Source organism: Hemibagrus wyckioides, linkage group LG24, assembly GCF_019097595.1.
Source record: "Hemibagrus wyckioides isolate EC202008001 linkage group LG24, SWU_Hwy_1.0, whole genome shotgun sequence".
In the NCBI taxonomy this organism is placed as follows: Eukaryota; Metazoa; Chordata; class Actinopteri; order Siluriformes; family Bagridae; genus Hemibagrus; species Hemibagrus wyckioides.
This window is the reverse complement of record NC_080733.1, coordinates 11,475,416-11,503,260: the sequence shown is the minus strand read 5'-3', so window position 1 is coordinate 11,503,260 and position 27,845 is coordinate 11,475,416. Positions and strand designations below refer to the sequence as shown.

Genomic DNA, 27,845 nt, shown 5'->3' with positions numbered 1-27,845 from the left:
TCATATTTTATGTTGTAATTTCTGGAAGAGTGATGCCTGATGGGGGTTTAGATGTGAATATGGACAATAGAAGTGGGTCTGTCGGGTGAAATCTAACGGGCTTTTATTTTTTTTGGGGATGTGGAATTTCTGAAACCAATGAGCAGTTCATGCACTATTCATTCATGCTACTGATACCTGATTTTGTTTTTGTTGGTGGATATTCAGTGAGCAACTAATGCTTAAATCCATGTACCTAACAAAAGATTTACTGTGGATAAAATTCAGTGCACCATTACATTTTGTTTGCTTTTTCCCCCCTTATTTTCAGCCCTCCCCCTTTTTGAGTACTAATGATCATAAGCTAGCTTTGTTGGGTAAAGCATAAAATCTACCTTTTCCTGCCTGTTGCAATTCTCTTTGAATCATAAGAGAGACCACTGTGTTCATGATTTATTCATTTTGTTTGTATTGATTTAATGCCACACTGCTGAAGAATTCCCAATACAGTGCAAGCTTTGAAAATCTCTTGTGGTGTTTTATTACATGCTTACGTGCGTATATACAGACGTTTACAGGTTTCACGTTTCTCAGACATGTTCAGCATCAGCTGCCGAGGTGCTTTGTGTGTCTTCCCTGAGCGATCAGTTTCCCGTTTGCTTTGTTTGTTAAATCAACAGTAGCAAACGCCAAACTTCGTCCTTGCTTTAAAACCTGCGCTGTTATCAAGATGTCTTCTCCAACCTTGGCAGCATTCATATACCTGTCAAAACCAAAGGGACACTCTTAGCTGAGAAATTCAGCCCACTCTTTATCATGGAAATATATCAGACTAGAAAATGTACAGCGTGCACACTACTGGTCAGCAAACTATCTTGACATTTTATTTTAAACTGTCGTGTGCAGTTCTGGAAACATCTCTTATCTTAGCCTTCATGTTTTGTTCACACGTGTTGATTTCATATGAAAGTATAAACTTGGGTATGTCTGTTTTGTAGCTCCAACATCTTGGCTATTTTATCGAGTAAACCTACCATGTAGGTATACAACTACTGATCCTACTTCATCTGTTTCTATGCACAATTTGTCAGCTTCCCTCTACTCCATCTCTGTGGAAAGAAACCACCAATGACCAGATGTTTGCTTGATGGATTATTCTCAGCACAGCAATGACTCTGGTCCTGTCATGTGTCTGATACTGACATAAATGCATGAAGCAAAACAATTCAGTGAAACTGTTCATAAATAATACACAATGAGTCTCTAATTTCAACGCACAAGGTTCACCAAGAAGGTATCCGTGCCTCACAGTGGTGGTCCCTAATGTTTGGGCTAGACAGAGCTGACAAACTAAACTTCATAGTAACAGATGGGCTATATCCAGTAGGTTAGTAGAGGTATGCTGTTATAGGAAAATAATCAATGACATGGCAGTGGATATAGCTTGATGTGAAGACTATCCTGTATCAGAAAACTTGCAACTGACTCTTTGAAAAACTGTACCATCTCTTACACACTGCTTCAAAAATCTTTTGGAAACTCTTACTATAGAAAAAATAATGTATTAAAAGGAGCTTCATTAATATAACCTTTGATTTATGCCTGAATTATAGCTGGCACTACTATCAGAGGTATAGGAGGTACATGTTGTTCCTCATAAACTATAAAACTGAGTGCATTAAACCCACAAAACCTTCTCATATCTCAGTAATATATTCTTGGCAAAATGACCAGAACCTAGTTTGTGTAATATAAATATTATTCAAAATCAGAACAGTTGAAGGTGGTTCATTGTGACCTGAACAGAACATGAAGGTTAAGTCTTCTGATCTTTCTCAGTAATAAACACTTTACGTGATGTTCATGTCGACGCTGACTCCAGGTGCTCCTCTCTCTGTGTACAGGAGTGCAGTGGTAGAAATGACATCGACCAGAGTAGCGGTCAGTCCGCCGTGTAGCGTCCCTCCTCGGTTTGTGTGCTCCTCTTCCACTTTCATCTCACACACTACTTTACCCGGACTGGCTGAAACCAACTCCACCTGTGTTCACAATCACCACATGCAAAAAGTAACAAATATTTATACATAAGAATAAATGTAGAAGAATTCCACTTAATAAATTAATTAATTACAAAGACAAATCTCTCTCTCTCTCCATACACTGATTATCTCCTAATCATGTGATAGAAGCAAGTGGTCAGTATCTATCAAAAGTGGTCCAAAGAAGAAACAGTAGAGTACCAGTGACAGGGTCATGGGTGGCCAAGGCTCATTGATGCATGTGAGGAGCAAAGGCTGGCCCATGTGATCCGATCCAATAGACGAGCTACTGTTTCTCAGATTGCTGAAGAAGTTAATGCTGGTTCTGATAGAAAGGTGTCAGAATACACAGTGCATCACAGTTTGCTGTATATGGGGCTATATAGCCGCAGACCAGACAGGGTGCCCATGCTGATCCCTGTGCAACGCTGAAAGCGCCAACAATGGGCATGTGAGCATCAGAACTGGACCACGGAGCAATGGAAGAAGTTGGCCTGATCTGACGAATTACGTTTTCTTTTAAATCACGTGGATGGCTGTGTGTGTGTGTGTGTGTGCACACGTCTCTTACCTGGGGAACACATGGCACCAGGATGCACTATGGGAAGAGGGCAAGCCAGCGGAGGCAGCGCCATGCTATGGGCAATGTTCTGCTGGAAAACCTTTGGTCCTGCCATCCATGTGGATGTTACTTTGACACGTACCACCTACCTCAGCATTGTTGCAGACCATGTACACCCTTTCATGGAAACAGTATTCCCTGATGGCTGTGGCCTCTTTCAGCAGGATAATGCACTGTGCCACAAATGGTTCAGGAATGGTTTGATGAGCACAACTAGTTTAAGGTGTTGCCTCCAAATTCCCCAGATGTCAATCCACTTGAGCATCTGTCAGATGTGCTGGACAAACAAATCCAATCCATGGAGGCTCCACCTTGCAACTTATATGTCTTAAAGGATCTGCTGCTAACATCTTGGTGCCAGATACCACAGCACACCTTCAGGGATCTAATGGAGTCCATGCCTCGATGGGTCAGGGCTGTTTTGGCAGCAAAAGGGGGGCCAGCGCAATATTAGGCAGGTGGTCATAATGTTATGCATTCTCAATGTGTATATATACACAATGTATTGTTTGTTGTAGTTGGCTGCTTGTTTTCAGTAGAACCTTTCCAAACATTAGAAACAATTTGGTAAAGAGATAAATCAAGAACATAAAAATAAATTGTAAATTTTGCAAAAAAAATAAAATAAAATAAATAAATAAATCATAATTTCTAGAAATTCCTACCTGTAGCGTCTTGTCTAAAATCCTACTTTACGAGTTTGGTTGCAAAGGAATCTCCTCAAGGTTACTTTAAAGGTGAGAAAGCCTCACTCACCTTACTTAAAACACGATCAAATCCAGGAGAGTCCAGCATGGCCCTCATCACCTGTCTCAGTGCATTCACAGATAATGACACCATTTTTCACTGTATTTAATATCTCACAAACCACTCAGAATTTGGAAAGCGCCTAATGACCACAGGAGGAAAGTCTCTCTTCTAGACCATTTATCAAAATAAATGTCTGTGACTGTGACGTTTTTAACCATTGCTTTGAAATACCATATTTTGATATCATTTTAATGCAGCCATATTAAGTAAATTTGCAATACACGTGTTTAAATATTGTGTTATTTATTTAAAAAATATTATTTAAATACTTTTGTGAACTTAAAAACATTTATTTTGAAGTGCGTAGCGAAACGGAAACTTCCGTTTTGGCAACTAAATTTGCTCGAGTAGAAACACAAGATTCTGCACAATAGGACCGGATTACTATTTCGACATATTATGCAATAGATACTGTATTAGCTTGTTACAGAAGCTTATTAATAAATGGCACAGATAACAATAAAAAATAAATAATTTTGATGCATTTTTCCCTCCTAACCAAACAGCCAAAAGTTTAGACCATATACAGTGCACATCATTTTAAAATAATTATAAATAAATATAGCATAAATTACATCTTATATACCATGTATACCTTTTAAGACTAGCAAATACACTTCCAATTACACTGTTTACATCTCTTGGTCTCACTACTTGTTTTCTCTGCTCTTTTTTGCTTTACAGCTTTACATTGGTCAGTGGTTGGATAACAAATAAGAAATAATGGACATTAAATGGAGTTTAAGATGAAAAGGTGCACATTATTATTTGAAATATTTAACACACTCACACAGTATACACACATTCATATTAAAGCAAGTGAGTTTGTCAAGGGCCAAATTGTGATGGCTAGACAACTGGATCAGAGCATCTCCAAAACTGCAGCTCTTGTGGGGTGTTCCCAGTCTGCAGTGGTCAGTATCTATCAAACGTGGTCCAAGGAAGGAACAGTGGTGAACCGGTGACAGGGTCATGGGTGGCCAGGGCTCATTGATGCACGTGGGGAGCGAAGGCTGGCCCGTGTGGTCCAATCCAACAGACAAGCTACTGTTTGTCAAATTGCTGTAGGCTCTTCTAGGGTGTTCCTAGTCTTGCAGTGGTCAGTATCTATTAAAAGTATCCTTTAAGTCCTGCAAGTGCTTTAACACCTGTGAGTTGCAAGGTGGGGCCTCCATGGGCTGAGGTCACTGGTTTATATGTGTGTACAGTGTAGTAGTGTTTACCCCTCATTTCTGCTTTGATATCCAAAATTAAGTTTACTAGGTTAACTGCAATACATGAGTACAACTTGACATTTTAAAGTCTAACACTTTTATAATTTCTATTTCATAATCTATGTCAGATCAGACAAACCCAATGCAATCTGTACTTTGACTGTTCCCAAGTACTACCTTCAAAAGAGTATATTTATATCTTCTATGTAAAATGATGTGGATTTTTCATGTGTAGTATGCAGATACTGTCTCAGTCAGAAGGAAAATACCAGAAAACCAGCACCAGATTGTGTTACACCAGAAAGAGATGTAACCTTTTATTTAAACTTCTATTTGTTTTTGCTACGACTGTCCAGACACAGTTGCGTACTCATGCATGCCAAAACTGATTATACGTTTACTTACATAAGACTTTCTTTTTTAAATCCATCTGTAATGCTTACATTACAGTTACTTATAATTTAGAGAAACTTCATATAAAGTGGGACAGAAAAAAGTCACAATTAGGAAATAAAAAGGTTTTTCATCGATTCATTGGAAGGAAACTAGAAAAGCCAGAGAAAACCTACACCTACATGGGGAGATCATGTAAAACCTCACACAGACAGTAACACCGGCTCAGAGCTGAGACCCTGGAGCTGTGATGCAGCAATGTTACCTGCTGTGCCATTTCAGCTGTTTGCTGATAGTAAAATACATAGCAAAAGTAAACATAACTATTAATTTCATTTTAACATTCAATTTAACATTAAATATGTAACATTAATGTGGTTTTATAGTGCAAAGCATTTATATAAACATTTTTCTTTAGTAGCCGCCACAAAGAAAGCAGTTCTGCTTGATCAGTTAAATTAAGTTGGGATTACTTCTCAAACTGATTAAAAACTATTCAAGCTTAAAACTTCTAGGATCAATTTTTTAAAGTAACACTGAACAACAAATATTTTTAAAATACAGTCTAAAATATTAATAAAGGTTTTCGAAATGTATTCTGTACATAAGGCCCATTTCCTGTACTAGAAGTTATATTGTTGGCCATGTTTTAGGGCCACTCGTTAAAATATTTACTCTTCCTCTTTTAGTACATTTTAACCTGATTATTGAAGACTGTGTGAGCTATTTTATTTTTTGTATGTAGCTATAATCCTCTGCAATCCAGATCCATTCAGTCTGCTAGGATGAAGTGGTCCAGGTCAAACTCGGGAACTGAAAATGGCAGATCTGAAATCATATCGTCCGAGCAGGCAGATGACACTGTAAAAAAAAAAGAAAGAACAAAAAAAGAGAACAATAAATTTACCTTACAGTTAAACGTGTTCAGTTTAGGAGTTGATGACAGAGCAAAGCTAAAATATGTTGCAGGAAAAACCATGTACAATGACTTGTATGTTGCCAAAAGATATTATAAATGATGACTGACCTACACAACTGATGCTGGGAAAACTACATGACACATCACTGTTGAAACTCTGGGTTGGTGAGTTCCTGAAGTGCTCAACATCACACAGATGTTTCCCCTCGACATCCTGACATTTGGAGTCAGAATTTTTGCCGACCTTATGGAGTTGGCCAAGCTGTGTAACAGATGAGAATAAATGAGGTTCAAGTTCAGCAGAGTATAAGAGGTTATAGATATTCAAAACATTTTGCTCAGGTCTACCTTCTGAGAAAGAGCTTCTGTCTGGCTCGGTGTTAGGTGAAGACCAATGTAGGGTTTCTGCAAAGTAAAATGAAGATTAACCAACAATACATTCACATGCCAAGGGTTTTTTTTCCCTCTCTGTCTCTGCCTAGCATCCATGACTGTGAGTCTAAGGGAGCAAAACTGGCCATAGGAGGAACAGCATTAGTGACTCAGTGACTACAGTCTGTGAGCAAAATATGGCTAGCTTAAAGTATCACAGAGGAAGCTTGTGCTAGCCTTTACCCTCTGCAGTCGATAGTTATCATGCACTAGCAGGTAGGAATCGGGAAATGACCAAATTGTGGGAGAGAATAGGAGGAAAAAAGGCAAAAAAACCCCAAAAAAAACACTCAAATGTCAGTAAAAGGCACCAACTATTTTTGTGGAATATATGTGTGTGCTGTCTTAAGGAAGAAAACCCAATTTTAGTAAAAACCTGGCTGTAACACAGAATATGGTAAAACTATACAAAATATTTATATGATTAAGTTTTTAGACTTTACACACATTCTAACATAACATGAAATCAAGCATTTATTAGAAATGCTGTATTAGTATAATAATATATGGGTCTGGTAAAAAGTATACATTGCTACCTCTGGGAACCTGTGCCTTTATATTTGGTACTTTCCGAATCCTGCATAAGAACCATGTTTACATTAATTTACCTACAATTTGGCACAAAAGTGAGAAATCGACCCAGTTTTACCATCATACAACGCTACTTGTGTCAGGTTCATAAGAACAAAGTGCAGCACTCACGTTATGAAGCCCGAATTCATTATCCGGTGAACCAGTTGAAGCCAGTTTATTAAACTGGAGATCGTTCTGAGGATGGGTTGCTTTAGCACTCTGAGCTCTCTCTCTTTCAGTTTCTTGGACCAACTTCTTAGACTGTAGTTTTGGCCGTTGCTTTAAATTCATATATGATTGTTGTATTCTCATATTAGGGAAGTTTTGTTGATTTAATGGATTGTTCCATGATGTGTATGCGTCTTGAGCTTCCGGGACACAGGGATGGTGAAAAGGCTGCTGGTTCTGAGGACTTTCAGATTTGCTTTGGTATTGTAGCTGGTTCTGGTTGTGGTTTAGGAGTTGAAGTTGAGGATTCCAGCATTGGTCAAGTTGCTGGTATTGCTGCTGGTGCTGTGGTGGAAATTGCTGTGCTTGTTGCTGTAAGTATTGCTGAGTCTGTGTACAGCTTATTGGTTGTTGCTGTGACTGGTGATTACTTTGAGTCCGATGGGATTGCTGTGGTGCATGCGCTGTTTGTTTATCTAGCTGTTGCTGAGGTGTGTAGTGATATGGACTCAGGAAGCTGTCCTGTGTTTGGCATTGTGAGTTCTGATGCTGCATATAATGTGGTTGTGGTTTACACTGAGAGCTTATCAGCTTTGAACCCTGCTGTTGGCACCATCTGGTATTCTGTCTGCACTGATCCCATCCCTCGGACTGATGGAGCTGCCAAGACTGAGAAGAATTATGAACCTTTGGTGTTCCTGTTAGAGGGAACTGACTGTAAGGATATGGTGGTGGTTTGACCTCTGGTCGTACTTTCGTGCTGTTTAGTGGAACTCCCTGTGACACAGTTTACATAAAGACATATTTACATTTACATTTCTGGCATTTGGCAGACGCCCTAATCCAGAGTGACAAACATTTTTATCTCCTTTTATACCACTGAGCAATTGAGGGTTAAGGGCCTTGCTCAGGGGCCCAGGGGTGGATGCTTGGTGGACCTGGGATTCAAACTCACAACCTTCCCAATTAAAAATTGTGGGGAAAAATGTCCGTTCTACTAAAAACCTACAGAATTCCCAGAAGTTAAAAATAACCAGGGCGTGTGACCTGCAACTATGTATTAATCACAAACAAGTATAAATAGGTTATTTAAAGTTTAGCCATTACCCACATTCACAAAGGGATATATGATTGTATATAATTAAATATAATTTTATATTTTAGTTTAAATATTTTACTTTTTTTCCTCTGGTAATATCTTAATGTTATTTGACCTATAGTTTTGTCATTAGTGATGGTGAAGGTTAACTTGTGAAATCTAACATATTAATATCATCCTACAAGTGTGCAAACTTTTACACACAACCCTCTATGAGTTGCTTTAACAAACAAAAACTCTTAATTATTAGTTAATAAATTAATTAATACAATTATTAAACTATTAATTAATAAAATTTTAGATTAATCAGATCAATACACTTAAAACTTACTTGGGTAATACAGGAAAGAGTGGGAGACAGAGTGGGTTGTTGCCAAGGGGATTCTTCACCACTGGGCACCATTAACGGGCTGAGCTGGTTTCTCCTCACTGATGAAGTCGCTTGCGACACTGCTACCTGCCCACTAGTACGTGGCGAGCAGGAGAGAGAGGATGAGGAGCAAGAGCGAGATGCACCAATCCCACTACTGTAGCTGCTAGCTGTTGATTGGAAAGACTGGTTACCCAGAGACGAGCTGCTAAAGGAAGACTGCAGGGACTGGCTACTAAGGGAGGACTTCAGGGACGAGCTGCTTAGTGACATGCACAGGGATGTGGAGCTTAGAGAGTCATGTAGCGAGGGGCTGCTGAGCGTCGCCTGGAGATTAGGGTTGCTGAGAGAAGACTGCAGTGAGGGATTACTGGCCATCGCCTGGAGAGATGATGACAAACCTAAGAAAAGAAGAAACATGTGTGCTTACATACCAGCTGTGAACCCAGTTACTTCAAAAGTTCAGTTCACTGAAATGTCTGAAAAATTGGGCAGAATCTTCAAATTTGCACTTACAAATTCTCTTAGCATGAAAGAATATTAAATTTAATATAAAATCAGCCAAATAAGAAACAGAGTTATCTTACTAGGCAGAGGAAAATCACTGTCAGTTGAGACGTCATGTGTGGCACTGCTGGGTAGATGGTGTATGCCAGTGGAGTTGCTGATTGGGTTGGAGTTGATCGGAGGTTGTGGGTTTGAGCCCTCAGGTGCTGCTGAGGGCAGACACAAACTGGAGAGGTCTGGCAGAGAGCCGCTTATGCTGAGAGAAGAGACAGCAGATGGGATGATCAAATTTAGATCAGTATATAATTTATATTTACCCCATATATGTACACCAATCAGGCATAACATTATGGCGACCTGCCTAATATTGTGTTGGTCCCCCTTTTGCTGCCAAAACAGCCATGACCCATCATGCACTGTGTATTCTGATACCTTTCTATCAGTACCAGCATTAACTTCTTCAGCAATCTGAGCAACAGTAGCTCGTCTGTTGGATCGGACCACACAGGCCCGTGATAGATACTGACCACTGCAGACCGGGAACACCCCACAAGAGCTGCAGTTTTGGAGATGCTCTAATCCAGTCGTCTAGCCATCACAATTTGGTCCTTGTCAAACTCGCTCAAATCCTTACCCTTGTCCATTTTTCCTGCTTCTAACACATCAACTTTGAGGACAAAATGTTCACTTGCTGCCTAATATATCCCACCCACTAACAGGTGCCATGATGAGGAGATCATCAGTGTTATTCACTTGGCAGTGCTTATAATGTTATGCCTGATCAGTGTATATACAAAATGGCATATATCACAATTCTTATATCTGTGTAAGTTCTATAGCAACAATATGTTATACTCTACATAGTGAATAGAATCATTTTAGGAATTTTTCCACTTAGTACTAAATTAAACTCGAGCGATCTTACTGATTTCCATTAGTGTCACATCCGGAAAAGGCTGCCGATATCTGTAAAATAATAGATATTACAAAGCAATTAGCTAATTCTTTTAAAATATGATATTCAACCATCTGATTTGAGTCATTAACTATATACCATAACCTTCTGTAATTTAGGAGTCCTTCCTTCCTCTTGGACATTCTCTTCAATCAGAGGCACTGGAGGTGAAAATAACGGGGTCCCTTAAAGAAAAATGTTCCTTCAAGAATTATTACATGATCGTAGTGTTACAATGAAAGATTCATAAACCCAGATTTACCCACACCTAGAATCTGCCTAAAGCAGATCTTCAGCGGCTACCGTGAACGGAGTTTGAAGTACATTCCACCAAATAAGAGCCACACCAATGATGCAGCAAGGTCTTACATAACAATCATGTCTAGACAAGCTAGATACCCTGACTTTGAAGATGTAAGTTGGCATACAGGTATGTTGTTTTGAACCAGCGTGTGTATTATATGGTGCAAAGCCCTTGAATACCTGGAATGCCAAGGCTAAATATTTTCTCATCTAGCATCAGCACCTGAAAGCCCCTCCCCTCACCTGATAAATAAGCAAAGCTGTGAGTCCATGAAGTGTCCAACATGCCACTCTTCATTTTTCTTTGTTTGTTTGAATACATTTTATAATCTGGGTACTTGAAGGGCATGTGTTCTTGTTAAAACATTCAGTGTGAACACAATACTCACGCTATTTATACTATAAGTGTAATAAGTGTTGTAATTCTTACTGCAACAGGAAACCAGTGGGGGTTCCTTTGATAGAATGTTATGCACTCTGATATGACATATAAAGGGAAGTGAACAGCAGGAAGACATATGCAGTACTGACATCTAGAAAAAAAACACTATTGCTTATACAAGAAACCGACTCTGCACACACTAAAGGTCAGATTCTTCTGATGTTCTGAATTTGCAGGACCTGGCAGTTGATGTCACTGGAGAAAACTGAAATCATGCCAAGCCTTTCTCAGTCTTCTGGTCTGAGTGGTGATAGTGATTGACAGATCCAGCTGAGAGGAAGCCTTGGCCAGTAGGTTTATCAGCTGTATATTCTCATGGTAACATTTCTGATGGTGGATCTCCACCCAGGAAAAGATATCACAAAGGTGTTCTGAGCAACGTGGGAGTGGGCAGAGGGGAAAAAGAGGGTGTGCATCATTTGTATAGTGGAGATAAGATGAGACCTGATTCACAGAGTGCAGTTATTTAAGAAAAGAAAAAAAAAGATGGATGTAATACTGACCCCTGAGGGTCTCATGTAGGTGAAGTGATGAAACTAAACCTTACCAAGCTACATCAAAATATTTTTTTAAATCTAACATGTTCATTTCATTGTGTGATATTAAGAAAACAGCATTTTTAATAACAGACCAGCTTTTTTGGAGCAGACAGTCAAGATCTGTTCAGGATTCGGGTCACCGGTGTAGGTCATCCTCACACTAGTGTGAAGGGCCGAGTCTGAGCGAGTCCTGAAAAAGATACGAGTGTAAGAGGATACCTGTGGCAGTACAAATTAAACCGTATAGATAACACAAAGATTTGTGCTCACCTACTAAGGGCCGTCATTGGCGTTTGAACCATCTGGCTTTTTTCATTTGCAGATCTGACACACCAGTTCCTTTACAGAAGACCCAGAGAAATAACACAACAAATGATATATGTACCTATTGAAGATACAGCAAAGCATTTGGAGAGCAACAAATCAATTACACAAGTACTTCAAAATCCAATTGGTAATAACATGGTTGCTAACAGTACCTCCGCCAGCTGGGGCCTGTGGGAGGAGACAGGTGGACTGAGAGATAAGGGGCGCTGTCAATCTGTAAAGTGCAGTTAAGGAAATCATTCAGAGATGTGACTCGTTGTTATTTTGTGTAGTCTAATAACCGAAAGCTGTGCGACTTTTGTGACATGAGAGCAGATTATGAATCAATTTTGCAGTAAGGGATACATGTCTCCTGTTTGGTCGTCCATGGATGCTGGGCCTGTGATCTCTCTGTCCATGTTCTGTCCTCACATGGTGATGCTGGCTAACACTGTAGTCCTGGTTAGACAGGAGCTGGCTCTACATGTTTACAAACAAAACAGAGAGTAAGGTGCTGAATGGTGGACAGAAATCAAACAAAAGATAGTTTCAGTGATCTGATAATTAAAATAGTCAATCATATATTTATGACATAACTGTCAAGTTGGATTTTTTTTTTTTTTACACAAGATGTCACAAAAACCTCCATAGAAGAAATTAAAATGATTTAGCTTGCAACGTTTTTCACCCAGTTTAGAAATTTTTGCAGATAGTTTTTAATAATTCAGTAATAATTTAATTCAGAATAACTTTGACAGGAAGAATGTATTGAAATCTTTCTCACGGCTGGATCAGGAAGCTGTCACAAGGTTGCGACAACACAACACTGTTGCCAAACTGGGAGAAATGACTCAGTGTGTGCGTACAAAGTAAAGATTTTACATTTTGCTAAAATGTGCTCATTTCTCCTATGTACTAAGACTTTTGGGACACCCTGTATAATTAAGCTCCTGGACAAAATACATTTGTCATGTTTTTCCTAAAACATTATTCTTCCCCCTTGCTTTAATATCAGCACCAATATTGTCCGATCATTCAAGAATTCTACTAGTGTCTTTGTACACAGTGTATGTATATACATATATCTATTGATTTAATGAGGTATGATTTATTATTGTAAAAAGTTTAAAGAATAAGTACTCGCCTGATTTCCTGATGGACATGCTGATATCTGACTGACATTTGGCAGAGATCCTCCATAATACGAAGCCAGGCTCCTTGCTTGCCGAACTTTCTGAGCCTGAATCTGCAGAGTGAGTGATTTGAGAGACGTTATGCACTGCAGCGGAACAAATCCTTGATACAGTACGAAAAGCATCAATCTGCTGCAGCACATTCACATTTTCGTCAATAAGGGAAACAAATAAGACTTTGTAGTCTTATAGCAGGGTTAAAATATTTGAAATATTGCTTCAGTCAAAGCAGGTGTTAAAGGAAAAATCCACCATGGATGACTCTATAATTAACATGACATCTTCACTGGTGGCCAAGATCATTTTTAGATTAAACTACTGTCTTTTACTGTTACATTGGTTAACAGCTTCCACATGACCCACAGTGGCGTCTGACTACCTGCTGGTTTCATCTCTAGCATTCATCTCTACCTAAAAGGAATGATGCAGCAGCGGTTTAGTCTTTAGTCTACCCAGCTCTCTCAGGTCTTCAAACAGATCAGATTCCAGGCCAAATTTCTTCCTTTACTTCTCTAAAAAGTGTCATACAGGTAAACTGCATTCTGGAACAATTAATGCAATTTTTACTGCCTCCATTACAACTCCATTGTATTCAATTCAATTTAATTTATTTGTATCACGTTTTTAACAATGGACATTGTTTCAAAGCAGCTTCATAAAAGTACAAAAACAGTATAATGTTTATATAAAACATTATATAATAATGAAAATACAACACCAGCATCACTAAAAATATCACAAACACTTCAATACAAACATTCAGTTATAATGTGAGACTAAATAGAAATATTTTAGTTTCAGGATGAAGTATATACAATGGGAAATTAAATGCTTTACTGTACAATAAATCTGCCAGAAAAGAAGCAGAAGATATTTTTGTATTGTTCTGATCACAGCAACAACAGATTATTTGTAGTAATACTTTTTAGTGTATTATTTACAGTATTTTTGGAGTAATATTTAGAGTACATTTTTAGAGTAATATTTAGAGTAATATTTAGAGTACATTTTCAGATTAATATTTAGAGTACTTTTCAGAGTAATATTTAGAGTACATTTTTAGAGTAATATTTAGAGTACATTTTTAGAGTAATATTTAGAGTATTTTTCATGCACTATAATACAATGAAGAAAAAAAATCCAAAGTAAAGTAAAAATAAATAAATAAAAAATTAAAAAGAAGTAAAATAATAAAATGTACATGGGTTAAAAAGTAAAAAAAAAAAAATTAAAATAAATAAAAACATGAAAATAAAATGTACTAAAATAACAAACTAGAAAAATAAAACAAAACTATAAATACTAAAAAAAAAACTATTTAAAAAAATAATAATTTTAAATAAACACGTAAATGATTAATCGTTAGTAGGTGGATTGCACAGATAAACATACATGATGTGTGTGTATATATACACACCATATTTTTATGATATTCAGAAAATTATTATCATATAATAATATATGTTTACCAGTACTGCTTTCACATGAAAGTCACGGACCCCTAATAAACCCTTAATTGAATTCATTACATTCAACAAGCATCATGAAGCGACAGGATGCGCTTTCTCACGCCATGTTAGACAAGTAATAAACAAAAAAAAGTCACTTTTTCAACGTTGTATGAAGCAGCGTGTAAAGTACTGTCTTGTTATAAAAGGTTAGAATTAACCCCCCATGTCAATACTCGGTTACTGAGTGTCAGAGCAGATTTAAGGCCTGGACTCACCCTGGTGGAAGTGATGTCCGTCATAACCTCCTGGAAGGCGGCTATATCTTCGGCTTGCCGCTGAATTTGCAGGGCGATTTTCTCGCTGAATTTGCGGGGGTTGCAGCTTAAAGACGCGCCGCCTGAACCGGTCCACTGCCCGCGTCCTGCAGCTCCAGCCGCCGCTCCTGTCAAGTTCATTATTATACTGTGCTGTGGAGAAAAGTTGCCTTCCCGTTATCCAACATGGACATTGGACCCGAGAGAGAAACACTGTAGAGATTACTGAGAAATGCATTGTGGGAAATGGAGTTCGGAACAACAAGCGAGCCTTCAGAAACTACAAGTTGCTAAGAAGGGTTGCCAAGTGTGTTTTTCTTAACCAGAAACAAAACCTCAAAAAATCTGCTTGGCCAGACTATATATTCAGTTCAATTTATTTGTATAGCGCTTTGGACATTGTCTCTTTACAGAAGTGTAGAAACATATAGAAAGAAAATAAATAAAAATAAATTATGACGTTTAAAGTTAAGTTACTATTTTATCCCTGTTTTATCTCTAATGAGCAAACCTGATGTGACGGTGGCAAGGAAAAAATTCCCTGAGATGATATGAGGAAGAAACCCTGAGAGGAACCAGACACAAAAGGGAACCTCATCCTTATTTGAGTGAGACTGGACAGTAAATAATGTAAATGCAGCAACCAAGAGCAATTGAGGAACTATTTCAGACTTCATTATAGACTTAGCACTAATTCCTTGCTGTCTCAAGCTGACAATTACATCCCAAAGGTTTTCTGTCTAAATTCATCCCAAAGGTGTTCTATCAGGTTGAGGTCAGGACTCTGTGAAGTTCCTCCACACCAAACTCGCTCATCCATGTCTTTATGGACTTTGCTTTGTGCACTGGTATGCAGTCATGTTGGAACAGGAAGGGGTCATTCCCAAACTGTTCCCACAAAGTTGGGAGCATGAAATTGTCCAAAATGTCTTGGTATGCTGAAGCATTAAGAGTTCCTTTCACTGGAACTAAGGGGCCAAAGTCAACCCCTGAAAAACAACACCTGAATTCAATAATTTAGAGGGGTGTCCCAAAACTGAGTGTTGGACTGATTAAGGATCTGTACAATTTCTAGTTGCAAAATATATCTCTGTTCAGTTTACACTGTACCTTTTACATAATTTACACACACGTCAACTACAAATGCATAAAAATAATAATATTATTATTATTATTATTATTATTATTATTATTATTATTATTATTAATAATAATAATAATAATAATAATAATAATAATAACCTATGAGGTGTCCAGGACTAAGTCCAGTTGAACTGACAGATCAAGCACATAGATAATAGATTATACATGTAATATGTCTTTGGACTACTGCACCAGCTGGATATTTCAGGGTTGATGTGTAGGGCTGATGGTTTAGTGGTTAAGACTTAGGTTTACTGACCAGAAGGTTGTGAGTTTAAAGCCCAGCACCATCAAGCTATCGTGCCTGACAACACCTGAATTCAGTGATTTGGAGGGGTGTCCCAATACTTTTGGCAATATAGTGTATTCATGTCTAAAGAGCATTTCGTGTGTGCGTTAAATAAACTACAATACAGCTAGTTTAAAAAGATGTATAAACATGTACTTGGCAACATGGCAAGGGACGGGTGAGGCGCGCAACATCGTTGAGGTTGTGGGAAATGTAGTTCCTGGATGTAAACAGACTGCGCTGCATAGTTAAGATACGCTTAAAAACTTTACAGTAAACATTGCTTGCAATGGCTATAATGATATATTAACGTTTTTATTACAAAAGTGCGCACGGAAAATGTATTTCGTTTTATAAAAACCAAACTGCTTTTAAGAACGTTACGGCTTTATTAGTGTCTACGAAACCGCAATTCCCATGTAGTCATTGTCTGGGCTTTTTCAAAACCTGATGACGTAACTTCCGCTAAACTGGACAACTTTCAGAAAAGATGGAGAACAAAGTTGAGCGTGCGGCTAACGGGAAAAACGTCTCTCTGCCTGTTTCACGTGTAAAATTGATCATGAAGAGCTCTCCTGATGTGTCGTGCATTAATCAGGACGCCCTTTTCTTAACAACGAAAGCGACGGTAGTAGTTTGTTATTATGGACATCATGTAGCAGCTGGTTTAGCTTAATCCTCATTCCACTGTTAGCTTCAGATCTTATGAATGAGATTCTGCTCTGTATTACTTCTGTAGTCTACATCGTATATATTTAGATATATTTTCAAATATCACCAATGTTAGAAAAATATAACTAGAGGGTCTGTTTATATAACTTGATTTATTTTATGCGCCATTGTTGCTGTCTTTTAAACCATTAGGCTGTCGTTTAACTCATATTTAATTGGATCTACGAAATGTTTTCAGGGGAAATGAAGTAAAAAGGAGGTAGTAGTCATTTGCATATCAGGAATTTGCAGATACAATGACCAAAAAGTTGCCAGATCTAGCAAAAAAAAAGTCAGTTAGCTGTCAACACCGGTCACGATTTGTACTGCGCATGCGCAGAAACGCGTCTACTTCGTCATACTAACGATTTAAGCCAGTTTCAGGTATTTATAATACTGTTGTTATGACACTACTGATAATATAATATAATGTTATGATGTGTTGTTGGCGCATGTGCAGAACAAATCGTGTTTTTCAGGTAGTGACATCACCTACAGAAATGCCTCCCTTCTTATTCCCTAAATTATGCATAGTGCATTATGTACTTCCTAGGGAACATGCTTTGGATCCTAACTTTTCATTGCTCAGTGAGATCTTATAAATGTGCTGGATTTTCTTTAGATATGGCAACAGAATAGCAAAACTTTACATTTAAAGTGCTATTAAGTGAGTTAATGAGGTTTTCAGGAATGATTCATTCACAGTTTGTCTAGTTGAATAAGTAACTTTTTAATAATTACTGCCCACTTAATATGTATATGTTCCTCTAGGAGCTTTTTGTTCAGCACTTGGCTTTGACCTCATATAATAATGGCTCAGGAAAACAGAATGGCACTCTGTCCTACAGCGATCTGGCTAACACTGCTGAGGAGGCAGAGCCGTTCCAGTTTCTCACAGGTGAGAGCTTTGTGTTTCTCTTGAATGTACACTTAGATGTCTGATAAATACCTAAGAGAAACGTAAGCCCCATTTTCAGCAGTTTTGTCTGAATTATATCAGAAAATATATATTGTTTTATTGATGCATTTTACAGTATATTAAGTTGTCTGAGTTGTCTTTATTCGTCACCTATACATTACTGCACAGTGAAATTTGCATATCCCATCCTTGATGGTTGGGGTCAGAGCCCAGGGTCAGCCATAATGCAGCACCCCTGGAGCAGGGTGGGTTGAGGGCCTTGTTCATGGGAAACAGTGGCAGCTTGGTGGTGCTGGGGTTTGAACCCCGATCTTACGGTCAATAACCCACTTGAGTCTTAACCACTTGAGCCACCACCGCTCCATTAGACAGTATGGTGCAGTTGTTAATCTGAATCCAGAACTATCTGAAACCTGTAACAGGATTTCTCTGGAGGTTGTTAGATACTGCTTAATTTGACAAAAAAAAGCCCATCTGATGCTGTTGCCTGTCTGTTACAGAGGATAAACTATTGAGCACACAGAGTTTGTTGTACTTGTTGCGCTCTCTGTTCAGTTTACACTGTACCTTTTACATCACTTACACACACCAACTACAAATGCATAGAAATAGGCAGATATAAATAATGATTTTATCACAGTTGAACAAACATAAGCCAATAACCTATAAGGTGTCCAGGATTAAGTCCAGTTGAACTCACAGATCAAGCGCATAGATAATAGATTATGCACATATGTCTTTGGACTACTGCACCACCTGGATATTTCAGGGTTGATGTGTAGGGCTGATGGCTCAGTGGTTAAGACTTAGGTTTACTGACCAGAAGGTTGTGAGTTTAAATCCCAGCACCATCAAGCTGTCACTGCTGAGTATTGTGGCTGACTGTGAACAGATGCATGCATGTTATCATGTAACAAACAGTAAAGCCTGTCTTGCCGTGATCCATATGGGTCATCATATTGAACCATTAAAGTGGTTGAACCAGTAAAATTGTGATCTAAAAAAGGGAATTTCATTTTCCTTCTTTTTTTATTTTTAGATATTCTTCCAAAGAAAATCTTGGCTAGGGATTATCTGAAGTCCCTGGAGGAAATGGAAGAAGAAGACGACAACTGATTTACACAGCCCATAAAAACTGTTACTTTGATTTCATTCTTAAAATTGTTTGATGATAACATGATGTGAACAGTTACAATAGAAAAAAAACTTTCCTCACAACTAATAGCAGGACATGAACTCCCGGACATCTCAACCACATAAATATGTACAGTTCCTACACACCTCATGGTTCAAGAGGTGACATAAAGGTTTATTTTTTTTGTATTCGGATATGTAGTGGCCTGACCACCACCCAGCTACCTGTAGCTCACACAGCAAACCGTAAGGCAGAGTGGCCACTTTAAGTGTTTCATACGTTTATTTATGTTGTATAACTGCTGATTAGCTCCTACAGCTATATTTTTGGTCATAACCAACTCCAATATTACAGCTGCTTTAAAAGCAGTTACTCAGGGTGTAAACACTGTTTTATAAAATGGGCATTAATATGTTATTTCTTATAATACATCCGAAGATAAAAAACTCTCATTGTGCAGATGAAATCTGACTTAATCAAAAAAGATCCTGTAGGTTTTATCCGTGTCCTTTACTGTAGATCACCACAGTTTGCTTGTGTGCGAGATACTTGTACTTTTCTGCTGTTTCATCTGATGACATGCACTGAGCCGAATTTCAAAGCTGTGTGTCTTTATACTTGAAATTTGTTTAACATTCAAGTTTTGTAAAGTGTACTGTATGATTTTTAGTCTATTTTTGTCCAATAAATAAACCTTTGGTCTCTTATTTGCTCAACTTTAGTTTCTTTAATGGCTGCTTAAGAATATTGAACTGATAAATCATGCCATATAAAACCCAGCACTGATTTTGTTGAATATTACTGTGGTTATAAATCTAATTATAAAAACGATATTTCTTTTGATTAATCATGTTGTTTTAGAAGAACCTGAACAATTGTATACACAGAATCACAAAATGACATACTTTAAAAAGCATACCATTTATTAATTTAGTGATTTTATGTTTAATTATAAAATATACAAACACCTATCAAGCAGCTGGTCTAAAAAAATGAATATAAAAATATGTAACATCCAAATAGATTGTCTTAAGAGTAAGCAGTTGTTCAATGTTACAAAAGTATTTATGACACTATATTGCAAAAGGTTTTGGGACTCTCCAAATCATTGAACTCAGGTGTTGTTTTTAAGGGCTTGGGCTTGGCCCCTTAGTTCCAGTGAAAGGAACTCTTAATGCTTCAGCATACCAAGACATTTTAGTAAACAATTTCATGCTCTCTTTGCTTTGTGGGAACAGTTTGGGGATGACCCCTTCCTTGGGGATGGCTTGCAGTCTCTGCTCTAATTCATCCCAAAGATGTTCTATAGGGTTGAGGTCAGGACTCTGTGCAGGCCAGTCAAGTTCCTCCACACCAAACTCTCTCATCCATGACTTTATGGACCTTGCTTTGTGCACTGGTGTGCAGTCATGTTGGAACAGGAAGGGGTCATCCCCAAATTCTTCCCACAAAGTTTGGAGCAGGAAATTGTCCAAAATGTCTTGGTATGCTGAAGCATTAAGAGTTCCTTTCACTGGAACTAAGGGGCCAAGCCCAACCCCTGAAAAACAACACCTAAATTTGGAGGGGTGTCCCAAAAATTTTTTCAATATAGTGTATCATGATGTCAAGAACATCTTCAAATCACTTACTCCTAACAGTGAAACAGGTATAATACAATAGAAAGTCATGCTTTAGGTGTAAAGTCCTGCTTCTTCACAGGCATGCACTGGGCTGAGTGTCAGTCATCTGCTATAATGTCGTTTACTGGTTCAATAGTCGGGTTAGTCGATGTTGTATGGCGTTCAATGTCCTCTCGAGTTTAGAGAGATGCTGTTCCAGAAGGGCTGCCATTTCTTCCCTGCCATTTATGATGTTCATTGTGTTTGCAATCTGCTCCTGTAAACTGGAACAAAGAAAATTCACTCAATCATGTTAATCATTGTCAGAGTATCACCTGATATCAATGCATTGATTCTGATAAACCTCAAATAAATACTAGCTGTTTCTGTAGGACATTCTTGACATGTGACAATGATCTCTTGTATTCTTCACATGCATAAGTTATGTGGATAGATGAAAGTCGTTTCTCACAAACAAAATGCCTATGCTCACCTAAATCACCTCAAACCATATGTCAGAGTAAATACTGGTCTGATGGTACCAAGACAGAATTTATTGATCATAATTCTAAAATATGTTTGCACTTGGGCTGTTCCTCAACATTTGGGACTGGAGCTCTAGTTTTGATATAGGGAATCAGGGACTGTTCCAAATATCAGTCTATTTTGGTACAAAGCCTGCAGTCATTTGTAAGATGGTTGAAGGGGACGAAAAAAAAAAATCACTTTTCAGCACAATAATGATCCAAAGCACAAATCCAAATTAAACAAAGAAATAGCCTCAGAATAAGAACATTCTGGAATGGCCCAGTCAGAGCCCAGATTTAAAGCCTATCAAAAATCTTAGTAGCCTTTTATATTCCTTTTTATAGACAAAGATGAATCCTTGCACATTTGTAACAGACAAATTGTTCACAAAAATTATCGCATATGCCTGAAAATAGCTTTAATCTAACACCATACTTGGCCACATTTTTTCCTTAAAATGTAATTTTACGAATTTTATTGGTTGCTGCAGTGTATCATGTTAGATGGAGATGGAATTTACCTTGCAATCAAAGTGTCATGTTCATCACCCTCTTTCCTCTTCGCATCCAGGTCTAAGAAAACCTTCTGCATTGATTCTACAGTCTGAGAAATGCTGAGGTGATCTTCTCGAACCCCTTGGACATCCACTATGGCCTGCTGCTCATAAGAGACTCCTCCCTCCTCCAGACCGCTGGCCTCAGTCACAGCATGGAGCGCTGCTCGGTTCTGCAGCACCAGCAGACGCGTCTCCTCGAACTCCTCTGGGCCTGCTATGTTTTCCCAGCACACAGGAGTGGACGGTGGCAGCCAGAAGCGCTGTGTGCAGTTTGCTGCATGTTCAGGTGTCTCTGTGACAAAGGGACTGTGAGCAGGGAAGCTGTGCAGCAGATCATGTAGGCCAGAGCCCCAGTCCCAGTCTCTGTCCCCCATGTCCACGTCAATGCTGCTTCCAGTGCGCCACACAGTGAGAAGGAGCAGAAGAAACCATGCCATCCTGCTGCAGCTATGGAAAAAGAAACCACTATATTCCTTATATTTCTGTGTCTTTCTCAAGGGTTTAGGATTTAGGGCAGGGGTCCCCAAACTACAGCCTCTGTTTGGACCGGCCCTCTGAGTAATGCCAGAGACATATTTTGTCTAACTAACATTTCCCTTAGTTATTAATGTAGCCTAATTATTTGTTAAATTCACTTACCAGCAGAATGGTACATTCAACATAATGTACCGTCACAAACAAGTGATTTCAATAGCACTGAATATGAAAAAATGTCATTATGATAGTAATAATGCTCTTTTAATAAGCTATATATCATTTGAAAAGTAATGATCATTTATCTGTACAGTGCATAACAAAATAAACTATTCTATCATTAGGTGGCATAATAAATACCTGTAAAATCGTAATAAAATCTCCACAATAATACTAGTAGTTACTCCGGCCCACATCATTTTCTAGTACAGACTGACCCATCCCCACCATTTAAGAAAGGAAAAATGATGTGGCCCTAACAGAAAAAAGTTTGGGGACACCTGATTTAGCAAGTCAGTAAGGTCCTTCGCTTCATATACAGTGTTCTTTTTTATATGTTCTAGTTGGGAAACACTCTGTTGTAGGGTTACACAAAGTTTTTAAGAGTTACACCAGATGGATAACCGAAGAAGCCTGAAGCCTGAAAGGCTGAAACCAAAGAAGCCTGAAGCCTGAGTGCAGCATAGCAACCTTTTTCAGATTTGTCCTGTGAATAGGAAATGGCAATAGTTCTGAAGTTAGCTGGTATTCGTAAAATGCTTATAATTAAAGAAATCCTGCATATAATCACACAGTGATTTGTGTCAGTGGGCCATTCAACTCCATCATGTCATCAGAACTATAAGGCAAAATTAGTCATTGTTCCCAACTGTGTCAATCTGTCACTAGATTTAGTGGCTTTTTAGACCCTTTTACTGAATTTATTTCAAAGAACAGCCTAGCGACAAATCTAGAAACGTTTTGAGCAGATATTAATGACATCCTGCACTTCATACGGCTCTCAGCTCACAACTGCTGGTCACATGGATTGAGAAAGCAGATTCATTTGACTCACTACTGGTGCGTAAAGTACGGTGGCTGAGAAGTACAAAACAAAATAACAAACCCAAAAACAATTGGAAGAGATATCTGTCACTCAAGATATACAGGAAGTACAGCTGGCTGCGGCAGTAGAAAGCTCATTTGTGTGTATATAAACGCAGCTCTGCTCTTATAACGCTTCTTATATCATTTAATCTGAAATAGTTTGGTCTTCGTCTGGTTCTTTTGGTGTGTTTTTAGATATCGCAAACTAATCTTTATGCCATGATATGCAATCATTATATCCAAAATCACAGCATATGAACATCCTTCCTCAAAGTAGCATTGAATGAATTCCATTTTCTTATAAAGATAAATATATGTTGCACTTTAAATTGCATAAAAATAAAATGGTTTAAAGTGAACACAGATCTCCACACAAGAAATAAAATTAGGTATACAGATGTCTCATCCAATCAGCGGTAAGAATTCCGTTTGCAAACAATACCTACCTTTTCCGGTTTGTCTGAATTGTTATTGTGCTTTTGGATTTGTTGTTGTAAAGCTTAAGCTTAAGTTTAACTTCAGAACAAACCAGTCAATTGCTCACCATTGTTTTCCAATAACTAATCACTGATTACCATTGTTTCCCATTGACCTATCACTGATTACTGTTGTTCCCAATGAATAAACACTAATCACTGCACACTTCTTTGTTCTTGTTATTTGTTGTCATATAAATGTACAATATATAACTGTCTGTTCTGATGAACTAGATTTTAATAGTCTCCAAAAACCTTCTTCTTCATGAAACAAGTCTAATATACACCGATCAGGCATGACACTGATTATCTCCTCATCATGGCACCTGTTAGTGGGTGGGATATATTAGGCAGCAAGTGAAGCATTTTGTCCTTAAAGTTGATGTGTTAGAAGTAAGAAAAATGGGCAAGCATAAGGATTTGAGCGAGTTTGACAAGGGCCAAATTGTAATGGCTAGACGACTGGATCAGAGCATCTCCAAAACTGCAGCTCTTGTGGGGTGTTCCCGGACTGCAGTGGTCAGTATCTATCAAAAGTGTCCTTTAAGTCCAGTAATTTGAACGGTGGGGCTCATGAAATCGCCAATTTGCAACTTACAGGATTTAAAAGGATCTGCTGCTAACATCCTGGTGCCAGACACCACAGCACACCTTCAGGGATCTAGTGGAGTCCATGCCTCGACGGGTCAGGGCTGCTTATAAGGGGGACTAACACAATATTAGGCAGGTGATCATAATGTTATGCCTGTACAATTGACCACGACGATTAAACGAACAGCCAGCTCATTATATGACGTCATACGGTGACTTCGAGCGATTGTTTTTGAGCATGCATGAGCTACTTTCCCATGAAAGAGTCAGCACTGACACACAACTGTTAAAGCGACAAAACGTCAACACCGCACATCTGCACCTGAGGGTTCTTTTGTACCTACCTAGAATTTCCTTTCACGCTCAGACTTTCCCATCTAAAACACACCGCGTTGCGCATGCTAGTCATTTATCTTCACTCTTCCGTCTGTTATTTACACAGTTGTTTATAGATTAAACAAACACCACACCCTGAAAACTGAGCACGAGACTGGACTGGGTGTATGTCCATTAAAATAAGGCTATCAGATATGTATGACCTTACCTTTAGTGAGGGAAGTGAGGCGTTGTGTTTGCTCGCTCCGATGGGGCTCTCTGTGTGTGTGTGTGTGTGTGTGAGTGTGTGTGTGTGTGTTTGTGTGTGTGTGTGTGTGTCTCCAGTTCGCACAGCTGGAAAATCTGACTCGCTCTCTGCACTATTTGTGTGCCGGTATTAATTAACCCCCAGAAACACACAACGAGTTACAATCTGTGAATTTTGGGTTTAAAAACAAACCCCCCACACAGCTTTTGTAAAATCCCACAGCAGCCATGAGCTGTCACTGGGTCCGAAAATAAAAAAAACAAACATTCACTAAGTAAGTTTTCACATGTGATAGATCCGATCTCTTTACCAAACCGGGACATGTATCGTTTGATGTCACATGAATTAAGTCGTAAACAAAACGATTAATTCAGCCACAATCCTCATTACCTGGGCTGTCTTTAATTCACATGTCCCTGTATTTTCTCGGGTGGAAACATGAGCTCTGATCGTCTGGCTGAACCTTCGATCCAGGACAGAGTTGAGCTCAAGGACACTTGAGCTATAATGCAGTTCGCATCCAATCATATCAGAAGGAATAACAGGAATCTGTCTTCAGAGTATTTTAAACTTTTGTAAAGAGACTCAGGTTCACTGATGAATTATAAACGTATGGAATAAAACATAATGATACACGATATTGCCAAAAGTTTTGGGACACCCCTCCATCAAATCATTGAATTCAGTTGTTGTTGTTTTTTTCAGGAGTTTGGCCCCTTAGTTCCAGTGAAAGGAACTCTTAATGCGTCATCATACCAAGACAGTTTGGATAATTTCATGCTCCCATCTTTGTGAGAACAGTTTGGGGATGACCCCTTCCTGTTCCAACATGACTGCACACCAGTGCACAAAGCAAGGTCCATAAAGACATGGATAAGTGAGTCTGGTGTGGAGGAACTTGACTGGCCTATACAGAGTCCTGACCTCAACCTGATAGGACACCACTGGGATGAATTAGAGCGGAGACTGCGAGCACCTTCTGGTCCAGCATCAGCATCAGTGCGACTTCACAAATGCGCTTCTAGAGGAATTGTCAAAAATTTTCATAAACACTCTTCTAAACCTTGTGGAAATCCTCCCCAGAATAGTTGAATCTGTTATAGCTGCAAAGGGCTGGTCAACTCTATATTCATTTTATGTGCGTGTAAAGGCATGTGTCCCAGTTTTGGAATGGCTCGCAGTCTCCGCTGAAATTCAGCCCAAAGGTGTTCTATCAGGTTGAGGTCAGGACTCTGTGAAGTTCCTCCACACCAAACTCTCTCATCCATGTCTTTATGGACCTTACTTTGTGTACTGGTGTGCAGTCATGTTGAAACTGTTCCCACAAAGTTGGGAACATGAAATTGTCCAAAATGTCTTGGTATGCTGAAGTATTAAGAATTCCTTTCACTGGAACTATGGGGCCAAACCCAACCCTGAAACACAACACCTGAATTCAATGATTTTGAGGGGTGTCCCAAAACTTTTGGCAATATAGTGTATGTTCTGTTATAGAAAAATAATCAATGAGGAGGTGATGCTTTACCACCTTGAAGTCCCAAATCTTTTTATTTGTCTAATACCATAGAAATTGTTTTTCATTCATCAAAGAATGACAGCTGTTTAGAGTTACATTTCATTTTGTCAGCAAAACAAGTTAAGCATCACAGACTTTACAAAAGCTAAAACCAGTTGTTCCCAGGCCTTTTTTGTCTCCTGGAGTTAAAATGACAAAAAAAAGCTTTCTGCCTTGATTTACTTTGTTTGAAAACTTAAACTTACATCTGTTATGAAGCTCTGATATTGGAGACTCTTTCCGAAAACACTAAATAAATGTCTTCTCTCAGAAAGAATTAGTCATAGCACCAAGCAGTATCAGCTCTGTGATACAATAGTTTTAGAGCTGGGTAAATATATAAAGTGTAGTGTATATGTTAGAAAAATATAATTGTAAACAGCACTGGTCATCCTAGCACTTTGTAAAATGTGGCTAACTTGCTGCCTAATTTCTAGTAAACTAGCTCAAATGACTTGGCTTTTATTAACATTAGCAAGTTGAGTTTTGATTCATTTAAAAACTTGTAAACAACACCCAAGAATGGTGATAGATCTCATCCTCTAATCTTAATTAAAGGTCCAAAGCTGTTTTTTTTTAATATAGTGACATTCTCCTGAAAATGTATAATTTCTGAAAGTTTCTATTTCAGTTTTAAATACATAAAATGGGAGGTAACCATTGGAGGTATCCAAGAGGAGGTAACCATTTAGAAGTGGTGTTTGTGATTTTTGTTTAGGAGTAATTTGCAAAACGACAGCAGATCTGAAAGCATGAAGGCTAGGTTTTGAATGTCTAAATGTAAAGATAGAGAACTGCACCCAGAAACAAGTCAAATCTTTATAGCTCACTGTTTCAGACACTTTGCCCTAGGCTACTTTTTTAAAACTGCACCCTGGACATGGTTTTTTTGGAGCTGAGTTGTACTTGCAGTAAAAGAGCAGGGTGGAAAAAGTCTCTTAAGTGGATGACTTGATGCTTTTACGAGGCCCTGTCTGTGGTTTCTATTATAAGCACACATTTTCCTGCTGATGCATGTCTGGATGAAGAACAATGGGAATCACAGGGACAAGTCAAAGGACACCTGGACAGGGGCATGATGTCATGTCATATGGAAAACTTATTTTGGAAAACCTATGAATTTTACATATACATGGTTTATTATAGCATGTATTCTATCAGTGTAGGACTGATTATAGACACTGTGGATGGTAATCTGTGCATGTACATGTGCATGACAGCTACAATCTACTCTAAATCTAGGTAGAATCAAATAGAATATAAATGTTTTGTGCTTCCTTATACCAAACATGAACATTGCCTTCAGACTGGGATGCGATATTACGTACTCAGGAGAATCCACATCATCTGTGTTTACTTTGTTAATGTTGTTTGGTGGTTAAACAATTTATTATGATTGTTATGTCAAGCAAAATGATCTCAATAAACAGGAATGAAAGCAGAATCCTGGCAAACACAGAAGTTTAGGCGCCCCCTGGGTAAAATGTCTGCACTCACTGCATCAACTCCTGTCATTCTTTTATTGCCCACATGATGGCGGTAATAAACCCAAACACTAAAGCTCTAGAAT

At 38.4% G+C, this 27,845-nt stretch overlaps 4 protein-coding genes across 4 annotated transcripts; 1 reads left to right on the top strand and 3 right to left on the bottom strand.

Moving 5' to 3' along the window:
• Positions 1-176: 176 nt before the first annotated feature.
• acot13 (acyl-CoA thioesterase 13) lies at positions 177-3,566 on the bottom strand. The gene is made up of 3 exons (XM_058377291.1): positions 3,397-3,566; positions 1,834-2,018; positions 177-742 (listed from the first exon to the last, which is right to left on the bottom strand). The coding sequence occupies exons 1-3, from the start codon at positions 3,478-3,480 to the stop codon at positions 586-588; spliced, it is 426 nt and encodes a 141-aa protein (XP_058233274.1). The 5' UTR covers positions 3,481-3,566; the 3' UTR covers positions 177-585.
• A 1,380-nt stretch (positions 3,567-4,946) lies between these two features.
• On the bottom strand, positions 4,947-14,853 carry crtc2 (CREB regulated transcription coactivator 2). Its single transcript, XM_058378074.1, has 14 exons — positions 14,590-14,853; positions 12,815-12,916; positions 12,037-12,150; positions 11,844-11,905; positions 11,635-11,703; positions 11,457-11,554; positions 10,186-10,265; positions 10,051-10,091; positions 9,206-9,381; positions 8,580-9,019; positions 7,111-7,926; positions 6,325-6,381; positions 6,085-6,238; positions 4,947-5,918 (listed from the first exon to the last, which is right to left on the bottom strand). Exons 1-14 carry the CDS (start codon positions 14,767-14,769, stop codon positions 5,830-5,832), a joined length of 2,478 nt encoding a protein of 825 aa, XP_058234057.1. The 5' UTR covers positions 14,770-14,853; the 3' UTR covers positions 4,947-5,829.
• A 1,667-nt stretch (positions 14,854-16,520) lies between these two features.
• Positions 16,521-19,532, top strand: chrac1 (chromatin accessibility complex subunit 1). The gene is made up of 3 exons (XM_058378243.1): positions 16,521-16,688; positions 17,543-17,669; positions 18,730-19,532. Exons 1-3 carry the CDS (start codon positions 16,551-16,553, stop codon positions 18,804-18,806), a joined length of 342 nt encoding a protein of 113 aa, XP_058234226.1. The 5' UTR covers positions 16,521-16,550; the 3' UTR covers positions 18,807-19,532.
• A 198-nt stretch (positions 19,533-19,730) lies between these two features.
• On the bottom strand, positions 19,731-24,838 carry si:ch211-57n23.1 (uncharacterized). The gene is made up of 3 exons (XM_058378242.1): positions 24,682-24,838; positions 21,475-21,957; positions 19,731-20,710 (listed from the first exon to the last, which is right to left on the bottom strand). Exons 2-3 carry the CDS (start codon positions 21,945-21,947, stop codon positions 20,569-20,571), a joined length of 615 nt encoding a protein of 204 aa, XP_058234225.1. The 5' UTR covers positions 21,948-21,957; positions 24,682-24,838; the 3' UTR covers positions 19,731-20,568.
• Between the last annotated feature and the right edge of the window lie 3,007 nt (positions 24,839-27,845).

Bases quoted from the DNA above. Each gene is read 5' to 3' on its own strand.
- acot13 (XM_058377291.1), bottom strand. From the start codon at position 3,480: ATGGTGTCATTATCTGTGAATGCACTGAGACAGGTGATGAGGGCCATG. The intron at 2,019-3,396 runs GTGAGTGAGGCT...TTGTGAACACAG, and splicing joins TTGATCGTGTTTTAAGTAAG to GTGGAGTTGGTTTCAGCCAG. The intron at 743-1,833 runs GTAAAGTGTTTA...TGGTTTTGACAG, and splicing joins AGCGTCGACATGAACATCAC to GTATATGAATGCTGCCAAGG.
- crtc2 (XM_058378074.1), bottom strand. From the start codon at position 14,769: ATGAACTTGACAGGAGCGGCGGCTGGAGCTGCAGGACGCGGGCAGTGG. The intron at 12,151-12,814 runs GCGAGTACTTAT...GTAAACATGTAG, and splicing joins CATGTCCATCAGGAAATCAG to AGCCAGCTCCTGTCTAACCA. The intron at 11,555-11,634 runs GTGAGCACAAAT...TATCTTTTTCAG, and splicing joins CCAATGACGGCCCTTAGTAG to GACTCGCTCAGACTCGGCCC.
- chrac1 (XM_058378243.1), top strand. From the start codon at position 16,551: ATGGAGAACAAAGTTGAGCGTGCGGCTAACGGGAAAAACGTCTCTCTG. The intron at 16,689-17,542 runs GTAGTAGTTTGT...ATGTTCCTCTAG, and splicing joins TCTTAACAACGAAAGCGACG to GAGCTTTTTGTTCAGCACTT. The intron at 17,670-18,729 runs GTGAGAGCTTTG...TTTTATTTTTAG, and splicing joins GCCGTTCCAGTTTCTCACAG to ATATTCTTCCAAAGAAAATC.
- si:ch211-57n23.1 (XM_058378242.1), bottom strand. From the start codon at position 21,947: ATGGCATGGTTTCTTCTGCTCCTTCTCACTGTGTGGCGCACTGGAAGC. The intron at 20,711-21,474 runs GTAAATTCCATC...TCTTTGTTCCAG, and splicing joins CATGACACTTTGATTGCAAG to TTTACAGGAGCAGATTGCAA.